General features: G+C 65.1%; 1 protein-coding gene across 7 annotated transcripts in view; it reads right to left on the bottom strand.

The window, feature by feature from the left end:
* Positions 1-14: 14 nt before the first annotated feature.
* The window catches only part of MROH1 (maestro heat like repeat family member 1), a 74,745-nt gene continuing 62,142 nt past the window's right edge, over positions 15-12,617 (bottom strand). For 5 of the 7 annotated variants that reach the window (XM_051831189.2, XM_051831185.2, XM_051831187.2 and 2 more), the window contains 12 exons: positions 6,506-6,660; positions 4,182-4,347; positions 3,733-3,917; positions 2,306-2,449; positions 1,975-2,089; positions 1,615-1,761; positions 1,352-1,540; positions 1,058-1,213; positions 847-981; positions 627-729; positions 492-557; positions 15-170 (listed from right to left, as the gene is read on the bottom strand). In XM_051831189.2, the coding sequence (XP_051687149.2) occupies positions 85-170; positions 492-557; positions 627-729; positions 847-981; positions 1,058-1,213; positions 1,352-1,540; positions 1,615-1,761; positions 1,975-2,089; positions 2,306-2,449; positions 3,733-3,917; positions 4,182-4,347; positions 6,506-6,660 (1,647 nt within the window). In that variant the 3' untranslated portion in view covers positions 15-84. Of the gene's footprint in view, positions 171-491; positions 558-626; positions 730-846; positions 982-1,057; positions 1,214-1,351; positions 1,541-1,614; positions 1,762-1,974; positions 2,090-2,305; positions 2,450-3,726; positions 3,918-4,181; positions 4,348-6,505; positions 6,661-12,617 lie in introns of those variants that run through there. The other 2 variants (XM_051831188.2, XM_051831192.2) reach the window with 2 other exon arrangements.

The raw sequence follows: 12,617 nt of genomic DNA, 5'->3' as shown, positions 1-12,617 counted from the left end.
GAACGGGGCACGCGTCACCCGCCGAGGGCAGCGCTTTATTGCAGAACAGGGTGGGCACAGCGCGCGCTCCCGCGGTGCCCGGGCTCAGGCGAACTTCCCCAGGCGGCCCAGCGTCTCGGCGGCGCTCGCCCGCACGCGGGGGGCAGGGTCCTGGAGCAGCAGCCGCAGCGCTGGGGAGGGGAGAGGCCGTGCTGTGCGGGGCCTGCGGCGGGGCCTCGCCCACCGCCCTCCTGACAGGCCTCTGCGGGGAGGGCCGAGGAGCCAACGGAAAGATAGTTTTTCCTTTTTTAGTGTTTTTTAAGCTCTTTTGGAACAGTTAAGAAGTTTCCGTGAATTACTAGAGACGATGAGGTCACCAGTGACAGGGAAAAAATCCTGAAATCCAGGAAAATCGCTTGGTCCCCGTGGGCGCCCACGGGGTCAGCCGGGCCAGGCAGGTTGGGGACTCGGTGGGGGGGGGGAGGGGGGCGAAGGTCGGGCAGGGGGCTCACCCGCCAGGAGCTGCTCCAGGTCCACCTGCGGGAGGTACTCGCGCTCGGCATGCAGCACCAGGAACCCTGCGGGCGGGGCGGGGTTAGGCGCGGGGGCGGGCACCGGGGCGGGGCGGGGCGGGGCTGGGCGCCCACCTGTGAACATCGGGGCTGCAGCGCGCACGCCCTCCCAGCTGCTCTTGAAGTAGAACAGGCTCGTGCTCACCAGGCGACCCAGCAGGTCCGGGAAGCCGCGCATCTGCGGGAGCGGGAGCGGGGTCAGCCCTGCCGGGCTTGGGCACGCGAGCGGGGTCGGCCCGGCCCGGCCCGGCCCGGCCCGGCCCGGCCCGGCCCGGCCCGCCCCGCCCCGCCTCACCAGGGGCCGGCAGGCGGCGTTGAGGAACTCCCCGAAGTGCAGGCCGCGCCCCTCCTGCAGGTGCTGCCGGAAGACGTTCTCCAGCTCCTCGCACTCCAGGTTGCGGGCGCACATGCGCAGAGCGAACCTGCAGGCCTGTGGCGCATGCGCTCAGCCCCGGCCCCGGGCCCAGCCCCCCAGCCCGAGGCCCCTCTCCCCCCCAGCCACTCACACCAGCCACCGGGGCTTGAGGGTCCTGCAGGTGCAGCAGGAGGGGCGCCAGCCCACCCACCACCTGGTCCAGGAAGACGTCCTCGCAGGCCCCGTGGCACGCCTTATTGAGGTGGCCGAAGAGGCGGATGGACGCGGTCCGGAACTCCGTCTTGTCCTGCGGGTGTGGCCATCACTCGGGGTGCCCACCCTCCTGCCTCTGCCTAGGGGTGGGCAAGGCTGGCGAGCCGGTGGGGCAGCCGGGGTCCCTCTTCGGGGTGTGCGGCGCACGGGGGAGGGGCTCAGGGCTGCGTACGCTGTCGAAGAAGGGCCGGGTCCGGATGGCCACGTGCAGCAGCACGGCGCGCAGCTCCCGCGCCTCCACCAGCTCCACCAGCCGCGCCAGGCCCGCCATGGCCTCCAGGGCAACCGGGCTGTGTGCGTGGTCCCCGTCGTCCAGCCCGCCGACCATGGCTGTGAGCAGCTGGGGGCCGTGAGCCCGCACCTGGAGACCCCCACACTCTGGCACAGGCTGCCCGCGGGGGCCACCCCGAGCCCACCGCTGGGCCCCCGCGTCACCTTGTCAGGGGAGCCCGAGGCGACGTTGGACATCCCGCGGAGCACCAGCCGCCGCACACCGGCACAGGGGTCCTGCTGCCTGGCTGCCAGGCTGTCCAGCAGCGACTCGAGGAGCGTCAGGTCGTCCGCCACGCTGCTCCTCAGCAGCTGGGGGCAGAGGCGCCGTGTCCACTGGGTGCCCCCACCCCCGGACAGCTGGCCGAGGGCAGCCTGGGCCTCCAGGTCGGCCCCCGGGGGTGGAGCACTGGCCACCAAAGGAACCTCAGAAGGTGCCTGGCAGAGCTTGGGGCCAGCAGTCCAGGCGCAGCGAAGGGAGGGTCTGGGAGGCTGTGGGGGAGGGACGGCCCACGAGGGTCCTACCTCGGCCAGGAAGGCGGTGGAGGTGACCCGCTGCACCTCGTACAGGCTGCCCTGCATGCATGCCAGGGACTTCATCACCAGGGGCAGCCGGGGGCCTGCGTGCTTGGCCATGGCACTGGGGAGGCCAAGAGGTGTGGGGGCTGCAGGTGCTCCCCACCCGGAGGGGGTCTACGGGGTACTTCCGCCTCCCAGCCTGCCCACTAGGCTAACCCCCCCCCCCCACTCCCCCAGCTGCAGGAAGCTGGAGCCCGCTGCTCCCTGGGTCCCCCGGTCTCCAGCAGCCCAGCCCCACAGTGCCCCATGGGCCCCCGCCAGCGCTGCAGCCGCTTACCTGGCCAGCCGGGTGACCCCCTCCTCGTGCCCTGCGGAAGCGCTGAGCAGCGCCCAGCCTCCCTCCAGCTCCACACACTGCTCCACGTCCTCGCTGCCCGCTCGGAGCAGCACGGCCCGCAGGGCGTCCACCGCAGAGCTGCAGGTGCACGGGGCTCGGTGGCCAAGGGGAAGTGGCTGACCAGGTGCAACCCCACCCAGGGCAGAGACCCCGGAGCCAGGCCAGCCAGCCAGCACCAAGGGGAGGAGCCGTTCAGCCACACGGCCTGGAGCCCTGCGACTGCAGGCACAGCACTGGTCCTGGCTGGGGGTGCCTGCAGGGTCCCATCCCCCAAGCGTGCCCACCTTTAGTCTGACAGTGGCTGGGCCCACACCCCCTCCCCAGTGTTGGGTGCAGCTGCCAGGCGGGTGACTGGCTGGGGTGGGTGGGAGGCATGCCCTGTGGCCCGGCCTCAGGGGTGTGTGCACATGCGCACTTGTGGTGCGGGTAAGGCCCCTCAGAGAAGTCTGGGTTCTCTGTCCCTGTCGAGCTGCCCACACCAGCGGTGGCCACCTCACATACTGGGCCCTGGCCAGCCTGCTGATGTCCAGGTCTAGTCCTCAGCCCACCGTGGAGTGAGTGGAAGAGCTGACCCCTGGGGAGAAGGCCTGAGTGCGGGCGAATAGGTTGCAGGAGCCAAGTGGCCCGAGGGGTCTGGGAGCCCCAGTGGCCTCCCAGGGTAGCACTGCCCACACTAGCCCTCCACATCCGACACTCTAACACACCCCAACCCCTGCGAGAGACACTGGACAGCAGATCACATGAGGCCCATGATGCCAGTGGAGGGGAGAACTGCACCAGCCCCTATGGGGACTGGACAGCAGGGTTCCCCCTAAGGGCGAGACAGGGAGCCCAGCCAAAGACCCATGGGCTTCCACAGGACAGCGGCCCCCCACTCAGTCTGCACAAGGCTGGGTCGGTCCTGGCACTAACCTTTGCTGGGGTTTGAGCCAGTCCTGGGGCAAGGCAGTGCCACGTGGGGTGGCCAAAGGGCCCACCCAAACCCAGAGCCAGCAGCCCCAGCTGTCACTGTTAGGCCTGTGGAAGCCAGGAGGGGCCCTGAAGTGCCACCATGCAACCCAGGGGTGGCCAAAGAGGTCAGGGCCTGAGGTTTGGGAGGCGGCCCGGCCTGGCCGCCAGCCTCCTGGACCAGAACCCAGGGCGCATCTGGCGGGGACCACGAGGTCCCCAGGGGAAGGCGTGGAGCCCCTCGCAGAGGTGGAGGCACCACGGCCATGTGTGGCACACCCAGGCCACTCTGTGGATGGCTTCCTTCCAGAGCCGCTCCCCCCAGTCTCCCATCCAGAGCGTGTTGGCCACGCGTGCACGCCGCACCCACATGTGTCCATCCGCACTGGGAGTGGAAGGAAGGACCCTGTTACCTGCAGGGCTCGAGGCTCCCTGGAGCCGTACCGGCGCCCCTCCTCTCCTTGGCCTGCAGGTTCCGAGGCAGCTGGACACCCACGGTGCTGCTGACCCGCAGCAGGAGGGCCGCAAACAGCTGTGGGTAGAGCTCCAGCACCGCGGGCGCTGACGCTGGGGCGGACACGACCTCACGGAGCGCGCAGGTGGCCTGGGGGGCACCGCAGGGCTGGGCTGCAGCCCCCCGACCATCCAAGAGCCCTTGGCCAGCACACCGTGGGCAGTCGAGGTCACGGCCTCGGGCGGGGATGGGGGACATCTGTTCCAAGGAAGCCCTCACAGCTGCTTTAGGGCCTTGCCAAGCTGCGTTTAGTTTTCTTCCGCAGGATAAAGTGAAAGTGGCCACCCCTGGGGCCAACACCCGTGAGGGCCTTGTGAGCCGAGGCTCCCGTGCCCCAGTGCAGCCCCTACTTACCGCAAGGGGCAGCAGTGTGGCCACACGGTCAGGGGCGGTGCCTGGCAGGAAGGTCCGGCTCTCCTTGAAGGGCACGTCCTTGCTCATCTTGTCCAGGAGCAGTCTCAGGACCTGGGCGCTGAGGCTGGGCTCCACAGCCAGTGCCCGCCACAAGGCACAGGTGTGGCTGAAGCAGGAGGGAGGGGAGGGGCCTTGAGCCACCACTGACCACGGTACCCCAAGGCCCGACTGTCTCTGCCCCCTCAGCCATGGCCCTGGAGGGCTCAGACTCAGCCCCAGCTGGGCGGAAGGTGGACTCCTGACCTCAGGTCCGAGCTCCCTTGCCTCTGACCCCAGGGCCCTAGGGGAGCAGGGCTGGGACACAGGGGCTGGGAGGGGCCCCTGGAGGAAGCAGCGTCCATGCCTGGCCCAGAGCAGCCCAGAAAGAAGCAGGCATGCAGGAGGCCTGTGCAAGAGGGGTGCAGCTGAGGCCTTGGGGACCGCCGAGCAGCCACGCTGGCCGCCAGCCTTGAGCTACCACGGGAGCGAGGCCTGGAGACAGCTGTCTAGCTCAGTGCCTGGGTTCCAGTCCCAGCTCTGCTCCTCCCACCAGCTCCCCAGCGTTGGGCCCGCAGTGCTCAGATGCTTGGACTGACTGCCCCAGCTCCAGGCTTTGGCCCTGGCTGTTGCGGGTATCTGCAGAGTGGACAGTGGTTCCTGTCTCTCTGCCTCAGAGAAACGGCAGCCTGGATACAGAAGAGAAACTGAACTGGGAGACAACTCCCAGAACCCAGCACAGAACATGGTGGAAACCGGAAGGCATAGCAGATTATGGGGGGCGGACAGTGGGTGTCTCCAGGGAGAGCCGGGCACCAGGGGCAAAGCTGGCTCTCGAGAGCAGGGGAAGAGGACCACCCGAGACCCGTGCTGAATGCCAAGTGAGTTACAGGCTGGGCGGACACAAGTGACCCCCTGCAGGCACAGTGGCCACCAGGGCCGCAGCAGTGAGGGGCGTGGCCTCCGGGCCCAGGCCCAGACAGTGGGAGGGTGGGCTCTGCCTGGCAGCACCTGTGCCCAGGGCAGGGCCAGGGAACGGTCTGAGCTCTGCAGACCACGGCGACCCCAGGGCTGCGGGGGGGTGGTGGTGGTGGCTGTGAACACGGATCTGCATCCCGTGCCCCTTGCTGTCACTCTGGTCTCCTCCCTGCGTGTACAACACCTGGCATCTCCTCCCAGGCGCGCACACAGAACAGAAACGGGTGGAGCAGAGTAGCCCTGCAGCACCGCCTGGGTCTCCACCACAGCCAGGGCGCCAGGTCGTCGGCTCCCTGCTGATGCGCCTGGGAACCAGCGGAAGGTGGCCCGAGTGTCCTAGGATGGAGTCCCAGGCTCCTGGCTTCAGCCTGGCCCTGGCTACTGTGGCCATTTGGGAAGTGTACCAGAGGATGGAAATTCATCTCTAATTCTGCCATTCAAACCACCAAATCTTTACAAAGAAAAAATACTGGGCAGCACTGACACAAAGCTCAAGACCGGATTAATACCTCTGGTGACAGCAGCTGGAGGGGCCTCCCAAAGGTAGGCTCCAGGGCCGGTGCTGTGGCGTAGCGGGTAGAGCCGCCACGTGCAGCGCCAGCATCCCATACGGGTGCTGGTTCGAGTCCTGGCTGCTCCACTATGGATCCAGCTCTCTGCTAACGAGCCTGGGAAAGCAGTGAAAGACGGCCCACATGCTTGGGCCCCTGCACCCACGAGGGACACCTGGATGAAGCTCCTGGCTTTGGCCTGGGCCAGCCCTGGCTACTGCAGCCATCTGGGCAATGACCAGCAGATGGAAGACTTCACTCTCTCTACCTTTCAAATAAATCAAACAATTCTTTTTAAGAAAGCTAACAGATGCGGGCACCAGTGAACATCAGCTGAGAGGTCTCAGGACCCCTGTCTAGTCTGAGACAAGCTGGACTTCATCCAGTTCAAGGGGACCATGGGAGGACCAGGCACAGGGCAGGGCTTCTGGAAACAGCCCGTGGGACACACAGGCACAGAGAAGCAAGCAGGCCAGAAGCCATGGCAACAGGGGAGGGGCACCAGGCACGCGCACCTTGATGTAAAAGGCACCATCGAGTGAAAACAGTGCCTTCCGAGGGACGCCCCGACAGCACGGTCCCCAAGCCTGCAGGAACCCACGCTACGGGGCCAGGGCAGGGCAGGCGCCCCAAATGCTGAGCTCCCCGTGCAGCCCCAGGGGTGCTGGCGGGAGCAGGCACTGCCCTCTGGGGAGACGCCGTCATGCGGCGGGGGCAGCAAGCAGCCGTGGGGACGCACACAGCTCGCAGCGCTGGTACCTGTCAAAGGGCAAGGGGCTGCCCAGGAGGCTGGACACCACGGCGGCGCAGTGCTGGGTGGCCAGCAGGTACACGCTGTGCTGGGCGGCCGGCAGGACGTGCTCCTCCTGCGTCTCCCGCAGCTTGCAACGCAGCACGCTCACGATCTCGGGGACCTGCGGACAAGACAGCGGTGCTCAGGCCCGGGCGCCAGGAGGCACCCGGATGGAGACGGGGCACCAGTCTCCAGGCCAGTCTTGGAGACGGCAGGGTGGGGCAGAGGACGACACACCTGCCTGACAGCAGTGACGGAAGGGCAGAGGACGTGGGCAGTGGGCAGGGAGCCCTCTGCTGTGGGACCCCAATGGCTTCATTCTGGACACCACCTCATTACTGGGTCCCTGTGCCCAAGGCACTGGCCCGGAGTCTCCACTGAGCACGGCCCAAGGTGGGCGCACACTCGCCTCACCCCTGGGGACGGCGGCAGACTGGGGCTCCACCTACCACGCATTCTCAGGCAAGAGCTGATGCCAAACTTCCTGGACATGGCCACAGGACCCACCAGACGGCCTGGGCAGCCAGGAACCCGAGACAGGACCGGCGTGGTAAACAGGGCCGCGCTGAGTGCCACAGCAGACGGCACAGCCAGCAGGGCCAGGTCCGCGCGTGCCGGCGCAGGGAGCCACTGGCAGGCGGCTGCGGGCAGCTCCTGCATCACCACTGCCCGCTCAGGGCAGGCCGGGAACAGAGAGCTGCTGACCCCCGCTCAGGGCACAGCACGGCCGCATGCGCAGCCCCAGTCCTGGGCTCATCTCCTTGCTCCACCTGCACCCCCTCCCTGTTGGCCAGTCTCTGGACTGTGCTCCTCCAGCTGCTTCCCGCTCTCCCAGCTTTCGGGAAGGCCTCCCTCACAGGGGCAGCTACACTGCGGGCTCTGCACTCAGCGCCGCCACACCTTCCAGGCTCTTCTAGGCTCAGCACCTGGCATGCCCTGCCCTCGGCACGGTGTGCTCCTGGGGCTTCCCTGGGATGGAGTCAGGCACACGGTCAAGCACGCAGCTCAGGGGTCTCGGCAGCGGCCCCCGAGGGCTGGAGCCTTCCCTCACCCCTCCCCTCTGACCTCGGACCCCCTTCCTGCCCACATGGGCTGCTCTTCTGGGAGTGATGGCCTTTGGGCTGGCTTCTTTCAGGAGTGTGATGCTTCCACGGTTCACACGCTCACCAGCTCACTCCATGCTGCGCTCCTGTCTATGGGCATGTATGTTCTGTTGTGTGTCCACGGGCTGCATGATGGAACCCATCCTTTGCTTCTTTTTGAACTTATTTGAAAGGCAGACAGGGAATGAGGTCTTGCATCCACTGATCACTTCCCAAATGCCTGCAACAGCCAAGGTTGGGCCAGGACAAAGCCAGGAGCCAGGGACTTCCTCTGGGCCTCCCATCCTTGGGCTGTCAACTGCTGCCTCCCGGGATGCACTGGCAGAAGTCGAGGCCGGAGTGCGGCTGCGACGTGAAGCCAGGCAGTCCACGGTGGACTGCGGGTGTCCCAGGCAGCAGCTCGACCGCGTGCCAAGTGCCCATCAAGGGGCACATTTTCTTGCAGACCAGTGGACGGACGCGTTCCCCCCAGTGGACTGCAGGCTCTGCACTGCAGTCTGTGTGTGGCGTGCGCCGTGCTGGGGGCTGCTCTGGGCCCAGCCATCTGAAACACCCTCCAGGCTGCTTCCACGGGGGCTGCACCCCCGCTTCTGCCTGTCGATTTCAAGTGGCGCCTCTTCTTCCCTTAGTTTCACCTGCACATCCTGTTCGACCCATGAAGACCCCTCCCCACTCGGCAGCTCCGGCGACACCAGGGCCTGCACCATGTTCTGCCGTGATCACCCTGTGGGCGGGGCTCAGGCTGGCACAGGACCAGGTTTTCTGCATCAGCGCCAGGAAACTCATGGCTGCGAGGACCCCGCAGAGGGGGAGGCTCCTGGGACCCCAGGGCACGGGGGCAAACCTGGGCTGGAGGAGGCAGCCTGCCCAGGGCGCTGTGCCCAGGGGGACATCCGCTTTACCAACAATGGGCCCAGAGTTGCAACATTCCCAGAAGACAACAGGGAAGTTTCGTGACAGTCGACCAGGCAATGATCTCTCAGACGTGATGCAACAACACAGCCAAAGAAAAACACAAATGAAGAGCTGTTTGACCGAAAACCTTTTGTGCATAAGACAATCCATGCTGAAAAGTCCACGGATAAAAGGAGACTACCTTAGCAAGTCGCCACTCCAACAGCGTCTACTGTGCAAAATGCACGGAGCATTCTGGGGGCCAGGGCTGTGGTGCAGCGGGTGAAGCTGCTGCCTGTGACGCCAGCACCCCAAAGGGGCACCGGTTCAAGTCTCGTCTGCTCCACTTCCAATCCAGCTCCCAGCTAATGCGCCTAGGAAAGCAGAGGAAGGCGGCCCAAGTGCTGGGGCTGCTGTGCCCACAGGGAAGACCCGGACGAAGCTCCTGGATCCTGGCTTTGTCCTGGCCCAGCCCAGGCCATTGTGGCCATCTGGGGAGTGAAGGGGGCTGCTGTCAGAAGATGCCCGAGAGGGCCGGCAGGATCTCTCACTCTCTTTCTCTCTTTCAAATAAACAAATCTTAAAAAATTCTGACAACTCAACAACAAAAACATTAAATAATCTGATTTATATATATATATTTATTTATTATTATTTATTTGAAAGTCACTTACACAGAGAAGGAGAGGCAGAGAGAGAGAGAGAGAGGTCTTCCATCCGCTGGTTCACTCCCCAAATGGCTGCGATGCCTGGAGATGCGCTGATCCGAAGCCAGGAGCCAGGAGCTTCTTCTGGGTCTCCCACATGGACGCAGGGGCCCAAGGACTCGGGCCATCTTCCCCTGCTTTCCCAGGCCACAGCAGAGAGCTGGATTAGAAGTGGAGCAGCCAGGACTAGAACCGGCGCCCATATGGGATGCGGGCACTGCAGGCGGCGGCTTTACCCGCTACGCCACAGCATCTGCCCCAATAATCTGATTTAAAAATGGGCACAAGGGGCACGCATTGTGGCACAGCCGGTGGAGCTGTGGTGTAGCCGGCAGAGCTGCTGCCTACAACATCGGCATCCCATCTGGGCACCGGTTCACATCCCAGCTGCTCCACTTCCAATCAGGCTTCCTGTTAATGGCCTAGGAAAAGCAGGAGAAGGTGGCCCAAGTGCTTGAACCCCTGCCACCCATGTAGGAGACCCGGATGAAGCTCCTGGCTTCAGCCGGGCCCAGCCCTGGCCACCGTGGCCATCTGGGGAGTGAACCAGCAGATGGTGGTTCTCTCTCTCTCTGTATCTCTGATTTTCAAACAAATTTAAAAAACAAATGGGCAAGGGTGGGAATTTGGCCTCAGAGTTAGGATGCCAGTAAAGGTACCCATGAAGACACCCAGCACCCTTCAGGGCACCTGGGTCTGAAGTCTGGCTCTGGCTCCCGCCTCCTGGAAGGCAGCAGTAATGGCTCCCTGTCGGGTCCCTGCCACCCACACGCGAGACCTGGATGGAGTTCCTGGCTCCTGGCTTCAACCTGGCCCAGCCCCAGCTGTTGTATGCATTTGGGAGCGTTTACCAGCAGACTGGAGCTTTCTCTGCCTGTCTCCCTTCCTGTTAACTAGTAGTTTTTAAAGGGCAAAGAACTTGAACAGAGAAGACATACAAATGGGAGAGAAAAAAAAAGCCCAGAGAACCACAAGGAGACAGCACCTTGCAGTGTCAGGACTGCCACTGAGAGCAGGCGGAGAGTGACGTGGACGCCTGTGCGCCACGGGGGAAAGCAGCTGGGCGCTTCCTCAGAAACGTGGACCGGCTGCGTGGTGCACGTGACCCACCAGCTGCCATGCCAGCAGCCCACATCCGAGCTCCAGCTCCAGTCCCAGCTGCTCCACTTCCAGCCCAGTTCCCTGCTCACCTGCCTGGGGAGGCAGCAGAAGGCAGACCAAGTGCTTGGGCCCCTGCCACCCATGTGGGAGACCCGGATGGAGCGCCTGGCTCCTGACTTCACCCTGGCCGTTGCAGTCATTTGGGGACTGAACTAGCGGGTAGAAGATTTCTCTTCCTGTCTCTCCCTCTCACTATGCAAAAAAAAAAAAAAAAAAAAAAAAAACCTATTAAAATAAATTTAAACATAGAATCACCTCATGACTCCACAATCTCGCTTCTGGGGATATGCCCACGTGTGACGGATAACAAAGCGTGGTCCACACACCTGGGACCACACGCAACGCCCAGCGGCCACCCCTCCCAGCCCCGCCCAGCCCTCCATCTGACCTGGAGAGCCCCTCAGCCTGCTAAGCCAGCTGTCTCGATTGTGGCCTCCCCCCCTCCCCCGCCAGTCTCTTTCACCTGCCCATGATGGCACAGACACTACGACACACACAGGCTCCCCTGCTCGGGGCTCCTGCTGGACACACCCCTCCCTAGGACAATGTGTGCAACATACAAACCCAACAGATGACCTGTACCCGAAAGGTACAAAGCTCCCCAAAACCAACACACACGTGAGCCTTGCTCTAAGGGGTCCCCGTGGAAGACTGCCAAGGAGGCGCAGATGCGCCGTCGGCAGAGAAGTGCAAGCTGAACCTGGCCACGGTGCCCGGGTGGGCCCTCGGGGCCTCTGCCTGACGGCCAGCTGGGACGTGCCCAAGACCTCACTGAGGCTGCAGGAAGGGCAGTGGGACACAGCCCGGGTCAGTGACCCACACACCCAGCCGAGAAGCAGAAGGGCACTAAGCCCACCCTGCACCCACACACCAGCTCCCCTCGCCTGTGATACAGGGCAGCAGCTGGGGTGAGGCCTGGGAGCTGGCAGGAGGCTCTGCCGTGGCTGTCTGCGCCAACTCCAACGCCTCCGCTTCTCTGCCCAAAGTCTTGGCTTCAACACCCCCCCAGGGAAACGGGCCAAGCCCAAACCCTCCAGCTGCATTCTAGTAGCCACCTGGCCCACGGGTGCCCAGCAGACTGGAAGGTGCTGGGCACAGAGACACGCAAGTCAGCCCAGAAGAGGCAGGTGGGACAGCCCCGTGAGCCCAGCTCAGCCAGAGCCACGGCCCACTCCCAGTGCTCCCTCTGGACTGCTCTTCCCTGTGATTCTAGGCATGGCTGGTTTTGACGAATCTGTCTTCGGATTAACACAAATATTTGTCCTTAACTGGCCCACAGGAGAGAGGGCAGAGCAACAAAGGTCATATTGGGGGCGGCCAGGTGTAGGTGCACAGCCACTTTGTCCCAGCCCGGCCCCGCCCTCACCTCCAGCAGTGCCCTGCCCCGCCCCAGCCTGGCCCCGCCCCATCCCCGGCCCCGCCCTCACCTCCAGCAGTGCACTGCCCCGCCCCAGCCTGGCCCCGCCCTCACCTCCAGCAGTGCACAGCCCTGCCCCAGCCTGGCCCCACCCTCACCTCCAGCAGTGCACTGCCCTGCCCCAGCCTGGCCCCGCCCTCACCTCCAGCAGTGCACCGCCCTGCCCCAGCCTGGCCCCACCCTCACCTCCAGCAGTGCACTGCCCTGCCCCAGCCTGGCCCCGCCCTCACCTCCAGCAGTGCCCTGCCCCGCCCCAGCCTGGCCCTGGCCTCACCTCCAGTAGTGCACTGCCCTGTCCCAGCCTGGCCCCGCCCTCACCTCCAGTAGTACACCGCCCTGTCCCAGCCTGGCCCCACCCTCACCTCCAGCAGTGCACTGCCCTGCCCCAGCCTGGCCCCGCCCTCACCTCCAGCAGTGCACCGCCCTGCCCCAGCCTGGCCCCACCCTCACCTCCAGCAGTGCACTGCCCTGCCCCAGCCTGGCCCCGCCCTCACCTCCAGTAGTACACCGCCCTGTCCCAGCCTGGCCCCACCCTCACCTCCAGCAGTGCCCTGCCCCGCCCCAGCCTGGCCCTGGCCTCACCTCCAGTAGTGCACTGCCCTGTCCCAGCCTGGCCCCGCCCTCACCTCCAGTAGTACACCGCCCTGCCCCAGCCTGGCCCCGCCCTCACCTCCAGCAGTGCCCTGCCCCAGCCTGGCCCCGCCCTCACCTCCAGCAGTGCCCTGCCCCAGCCTGGCCCTGCCCTCACCTCCAGCAGTGCACTGCCCCGCCCCAGCCTGGCCCCGCCCTCACCTCC

This window comes from Oryctolagus cuniculus, chromosome 6 (assembly GCF_964237555.1).
Source record: "Oryctolagus cuniculus chromosome 6, mOryCun1.1, whole genome shotgun sequence".
Classification (NCBI taxonomy): Eukaryota; Metazoa; Chordata; class Mammalia; order Lagomorpha; family Leporidae; genus Oryctolagus; species Oryctolagus cuniculus.
The sequence above is the reverse complement of the archived record's forward strand: the minus strand, read 5'-3'. Positions and strand labels throughout refer to the sequence as shown.